General features: G+C 35.4%; 1 protein-coding gene across 2 annotated transcripts in view; it reads right to left on the minus strand.

The window, feature by feature from the left end:
- LOC116853940 (ATP-dependent RNA helicase me31b) overlaps nucleotides 1-6,376 on the minus strand; it is a 9,421-nt gene continuing 3,045 nt past the window's right edge. For both annotated transcript variants that reach the window (XM_032835323.1, XM_032835324.1), the window contains exons 6-8: nucleotides 5,402-5,597; nucleotides 5,145-5,315; nucleotides 1-5,025 (exon numbers count right to left, since the gene is read on the minus strand). In XM_032835323.1, coding sequence (XP_032691214.1) covers nucleotides 4,729-5,025; nucleotides 5,145-5,315; nucleotides 5,402-5,597 — 664 coding nt within the window. In that variant the 3' untranslated portion in view covers nucleotides 1-4,728. The remainder of the gene's footprint in view (nucleotides 5,026-5,144; nucleotides 5,316-5,401; nucleotides 5,598-6,376) is intronic.

Here is a 6,376-nt window from a genome sequence, read left to right on the forward strand (position 1 = left end):
TTTTTTTTTTTTTTTTTTTTTTTTTTCTTTTACTTAATTAGAGTTGCATCTCGTCTGAGTGATTTCAGTTATAAAATACGGACACAAGAAATCAGTTCTTCCGGACTGTAAGACGCGAGGTTTCTCGTTGTGTTATGCCGCTTGTATTTACGAACAACCGAAACTCGGAGATTTCAACGTCACAAAATAAATCGATGTCTATTATTGTGTCGAAAATTTTTCGTTCATATCACGTTAATAATAGCTATAATATTAATAATAGAGAGAAAGAGGAGCAACAAAAGTATCGTATCGTAGAACGTTTCAGACGTGCCGTTTGAGCGATGCTTTGTTCTGTAATCCGATAAATAAGTGAATAATAATGAGTACTATGTTCTTTAACAAAACGGTAAAGCACGGACAGTCGATAAAACTGATATTGTTTCGCGTGTCTCGAACGAATTATACTTTATTCTTTTTTTTTTCGTTTTTTTTTTCTTTTTTAATATGTTTCACGTATATTGGAGATCTAATTCCAATATCATTGACCGAGCTGCGTATGTTACTCGAAACCGGAAAGATCGTTTGTCTCTAGATGTTAAACTTTCGATGTGATCGATTCTCGCTCGGTTAAGTTGGGAATGTGCTTGCACGCAGCTCGCCGCATTGGATCGACCAATGGGTGTATTCGCGCGAAGGTACGAGATTAACGAGCGCTTTACAGAGCTCGTCTCTCAAAGTGTTTCCCTTCACGCTTATACGATTCAAATCGTAGATATTGATAAATAAAATTCGCGAGTGCCTCCCTTTTCAGGATGTTCGTAGGGCGGCAAGTTCGCAAATTCTGGCACGCACCCGGATGTTAACACATTACACTGCCGAAATCGCATTCCTACGTTGTAAGAATAACACTCGCTTACTTTCATATCAAGGGCACTCCTTGTCATCCAAGCTCGGTCGTAGGAACCGCGCTTGGAGATTACCACGTGGGCCAGACGTGTGAAGACGCGGTCGGAGGGACGCCAAAGTAGGAAAAATTACTTTTTGCAGCTGCAAAATTTACACATCACGGACACACATACGTTAAACTCATTCCCCAGTATCTCTTGGTAAAGGATATTCATTTGCAATGCAATTTGAAATATAAAAACGGCAATATGTACGGCAATACGCGTACGGCTGCAAGAAGTAAAGATTATAAAACTACCGCGTTCTTCACACTCCGCTCACACAACATTGCTAATCAATGTTCTTTTTTTTCTTTTTGTATTATTTAAGCCCACTTTTATCTACGTTTATATAACCACCTCGCGCAAAGATCATCCTTTAGAAAGAGCCAAGCACGCGACATTTTTTAGCTTTTGAAAATTAACAAATAACTCGATACTTCACATTGGTGATTCTTTAAAATATACAAATACGAATGTCGCGCATTTCATACGTTTAAACGGCTTTCTCGTATGGGAAAACATCTTTTGCGAGAATCAAAACAATCGGTGGAATTTCTACAAGATTTCGAACGAAAAGCGAGCTAATGCTTGCTTATCGGCATTAGGCTTGGCTCTTTCGAAAGCTAAGTAAAATACATTTCGCAAAATAGATTCCATAATGGATCTATCGATGTTTTCAATTACAGCGTAGTAAGACCAAGTGTTGCTACGCTGCTTAGTCTATGCATAATAAGGTTGCCAAAAGAATCGTTTTCAAAGAATTGTCTCGAGCAAAATAATAGGAAGAACTAACAGAGTAAGAGTAGATTTTTCATGGTTTGCAAATAGGACGACAGATCAGTTTCGCTGATCGTGTCGGCGAAACAATTCCGTGAAACCCATTGTACCTTTTTTACATTAAGTAGATAGTAAAATAAAAGGGACCGCGTAATATTATACTATGACGTAATCGTATGCGATTCTTATCGTTCAAATGAATATGCAGTGGGCGACATATTTATTCGATCGCTAAGATTCGCACTTGAGATAAATGTATCAGCAGACGAAAAAATCGAATTGCACAGCAACACATACAGTAAGGATATAACGTCGTATAACTTTTGATAAATCGCTGCCAATTTGTATAAACGACTTTCGTTTTAGAAATGTAATGTGTGTATGTATTCTCCCTGTATGTACTCTCGCACTGTGTGTGTGTCTCTTATCGCTAATAGTGATTTCACTCCCGACACTCGTGCATCATGAGATTTCGCGCAGTCTGTTTCTGTAACCGTCATGATGCACGCTTGCGTTTACACTTGATCCTCGTGATTTTCTAATTCAACATAACTGTTGAGCCGCACACTTCCCAAATTGGGAAAGTAAATCCCTTAAGAATAAGTCTCCTTTAGACTGCTTTATATATTACAGAAATGTTCGCAATTCTCGACGCTGTACGTACCAAATCGGTTTTGGCTGGCGAAAAAACGGTTACTAATGCATTTAGCGCTACGATATTATATTACAGTATTCCTGTTAGAACGGCGACACAAAGGAGACGTTATTGTACCTAACGAATTATTAAATCGTAGATGTAATTGTTGGTTTTCCGGGTCGCTGATTGTTCAAGACTGTTTATTTTACATGTGGTCAGTGGCACCATCATCATGCGGCGGGTAGTTACTTGCTCGTGTTATCTCGTTCAAGCAGAAGGCGACTTGATTCCTGATAAATCAGAAGCAATTGCGTCAGGATTCGTTGTCTTTCTTTGTCAGATATCATATCGGTGACAAAGTTTTCGCATTGTGCGCAACGCCGCTCTTCTTGCTCTCACTCGATCTAGATCTTTATCCGCCCGTGTAACAGCCGTAGCTAAGATCGTACAGTTAGTCGAGAAAAATATCGTCGAATCGTAGGTTAAGAAGAAGCAGAGAAATAGAAATGTAAAATTACAGTTACGTAAATTACAATGTCGGAACGAGATCGATATTAAGAAAATTCAATCGTTTTCCTCTCGTGATCTGTTCCTTGTAAAGGGAATATATGTGTGTATATATGTATATATACCGATGTATATGTGTGTATATATATATATAAACCGGTGTATGTGTGTGTGTGTATATATATATACACACATCGTTCCTCCACAATAATTACACGCACACAATTATGAGCTGCTACTTAGTCATATGATGGTGCCCGTAATTTAATGCTAATTTTCAAATTGGAATAAATTGTACTTTTACAGATTATAATGAACAACCATCAACCCGAATCTATATTCTACACACATCTATTTAATGTCCGCCGGTATGCAATCTTGGTTTTCTTTCGACGCGTTTTTGTGTCAGTAGTTACTTCATCACTGTACATCTATTCTACACAGTCTCTGTGATAAGCTCACAGTTACAACTGACACTCTGCAGCCCTAAACACATTTTAAACCGCCTTTTATCACCGTTAATATTCCATTCAAAGACGTTTTTCGCCTCATATACGAAATATTTTGGTATCGCCTATTAATCTGTACAAATTTCGCTCCGTAAACCTAAGTCATATTGGCTGGTGGCCTACTTTCTCCGAATTACGAATTTCAATTGTAGTCATGCACTCCAAACAACAAATTTCTCATATCCTTACACATTTCGCGGCATGTTTCACTCGAGATAAACCGCGATTTCTGGAGATTCTATGTTAATGTTATCAAACAATAATGGCAGTTGTTCCATCTTTCATGAAGTAGGGTACTCGACAGTAGGGAATAAAAAATGCATTATCCTTTCGTTGCACGTATGGTGTAACGTCACTTTTCTACATTTCGATTCACCTACAACCATTTACCTGCTACTTCTCATCTTTCGCCATTTGATTTCGACAATGTTCTTAAAATTTTCATTAGATCTCAAATCAACCTTGATTGATTGCTACTGCATGATTAGACATATGCTATTTTATCAGCAGCATACCATAGAACCTCCATTTGAGGGAGCCCACCAGCCAGTTATTTATAAAAAATAATTATATAAAACTAGTCAATTGTACAACCTCTGATTCTCAATCACGGTACTGTAAAAGGAAAATCCAATCATGTTCAAAAGAAAAAGAAAACAGAAATTCTACTAGCGATTAAATCGAACAGAAAAAAGAGATTTAGCATTGATAAGTGATTTGAATTTCAGAGTTGTATGACAATATTCACAGATAGCAAAATCAAGCCATGATCAAAACATTACAACGGTTGAATGAAATGTTTCAATATCCAAATCTTATTTCATTGCTAAAGAGCAATTTACATGTATACACGTAATGTTATTGGTGTTTAAGAACAATTTATATTTATGCATGACAGTACAAAAGTAATGAGCGCATAGATCGGTATGCTGCATTCAATGTGTAAGAAATTGGGGCCGATAGTTCTTTTTTTTTCTAAATCATATATGCCACCTTTCTTAACCGTTAAACAACAGAAAAAAAAAGAAATACTGGAAGAATGAAGCCGTTGTATAAAAATCCTCTATTAAAACGATGTTTTGTGTGTGTGTACCCGCATGTAGTATTTACAGTTATGATAAAATGCAATGATTGATTAATTACGTTATTCACATATCTGTTTACATATTGTTTACATATGTTCTCTTTTTTTCTCTATTCACATATCTGTTTACATATTTAAACCCTCCTCAGGTTCAACTGTCTTCACTCTCCCCAGTGAGTTCAAAGCACAACAATGTATGCCTTATATGAACAAGTCACGATCACTATTTTCACAATTTAAACTCTGAGCGCATGTGAGGCTTCATGTTGCGACAGTGTATCGAAACTACTTAGACACATTACCTTCTTCCATACTGTTATTGTCTTCTGGTCTCGCTACATACAAACTGGGGTCTATCACCTTCGGAATTGGTTTAATTTCTGTTCCAAGCTCTTGTTCGATACGATGTAAGTTGAAGCGATCCTCGTATGTGATTAGGTTAATTGCTATACCTAAATGGCCGAATCTTCCAGATCGGCCGATTCGATGCAGATATGTCTCTGCCATCTTCGGAAAGTCAAAATTGATTACGACATTCACAGCTTGAACATCAATACCGCGAGTAAATAGATCACTGCTCACCTGTAAAGAAAAAGTTTGGATTTTATTTAACCTCGAATCAAATGTGTAAACGTCTGTGTCATTGAATCGTCAGAACTACACGTTTATGAAACAGTCAGAATTTTAACAGGTTAACTTACGAGATTTCGGCATAATCCTGCACGGAAATCATGGAATACGCGATTTCGGTGCGCTTGCGCCATTTTCGCGTGTATGTAATAACAGCAATATCCAAGATCCGTTATTTTTTTAGCCAGTAATTCGACGCGTTGCGTTGAATTGCAGAAGATTATGCTTTGCGTTATTTGCAACTGTGAAAATAATTTGCGAATAAGATAACTGATTTTTGCAAATATGTACCATATTATTGACACACACACAAATAAAATTATTATACCTTGGAAAATAGCGTGTTAAGGCAGTGAACTTTTTGTCGTTCCTGTACAAAAGCGTAATACTGTGTTACGCCTTTTAGAGTCAATTCTTCCATTAAATTAATCTCATATGGATCTCTCAAGTGTTTCTCCATAAATTGTTTCACAGTTAGAGGAAATGTAGCTGAATACAGCAAAATCTGACGTTCGTGTGGTAATCTGGAAACAAGATAATATAATTAATAAATACTGTAAAATATATAAGAAAAAATAAATATACACATACATACATACACATTATATATATATATATATATATATATATATATATATATACACAGCGCGAAAGACAAGAATAGTTATTATATACACAATAAATGATAACATCGTAATATTCAAAATGCGCTATAGATATACAATTGTACAATATCTCTAAGAAATGATTATATTTTTTAGTATATCGAATAAAATATATAGGTGCGTCAATATATCGATACTCCGATAGCATTTCATAGACTAGCACTTGTGAGTTAACATATTCACTACTAACGTCACAAATAAGTGACATTTTTTCTATGTCCACATTATTATATCTAGAGTTATTAGTTTTATATAATTATGTAAAAAAAAAAACAATACGAGGTGGAGGAAGAGTCTTCTAAATAAATTAGTAGCGAACGTGTTAAGAACTGAGTAAGAAAAGCAAAATGAAACAAATGGCACAAATTCAATAAATGTGGAACAAGAGCCAATTAATGATTTTTAATTGGTCATTTTTTGGCAAAAAATATGAAGCACGACACTCAAAATCACCCAGAAATATGAAGTACAGTGTGTTATCAATTCAAGAAGTATGTTTCACATTTTAAGAAATTATATAAATGTGAATTTTGATTATCTTTTGTTTAAAAAGTATTGAACTTAGCACATTACAGATATAATTAAGTAAAAAAAAAAAAAAAAAAAAAAAAAAAAAAAAAAAAAAAAAAAAAAAAAAA

This window comes from Odontomachus brunneus, unplaced genomic scaffold (genome assembly GCF_010583005.1).
Source record: "Odontomachus brunneus isolate Ranch 3 - 2012 unplaced genomic scaffold, Obru_v1 Obru_scaffold_007, whole genome shotgun sequence".
NCBI lineage: Eukaryota > Metazoa > Arthropoda > Insecta > Hymenoptera > Formicidae > Odontomachus > Odontomachus brunneus.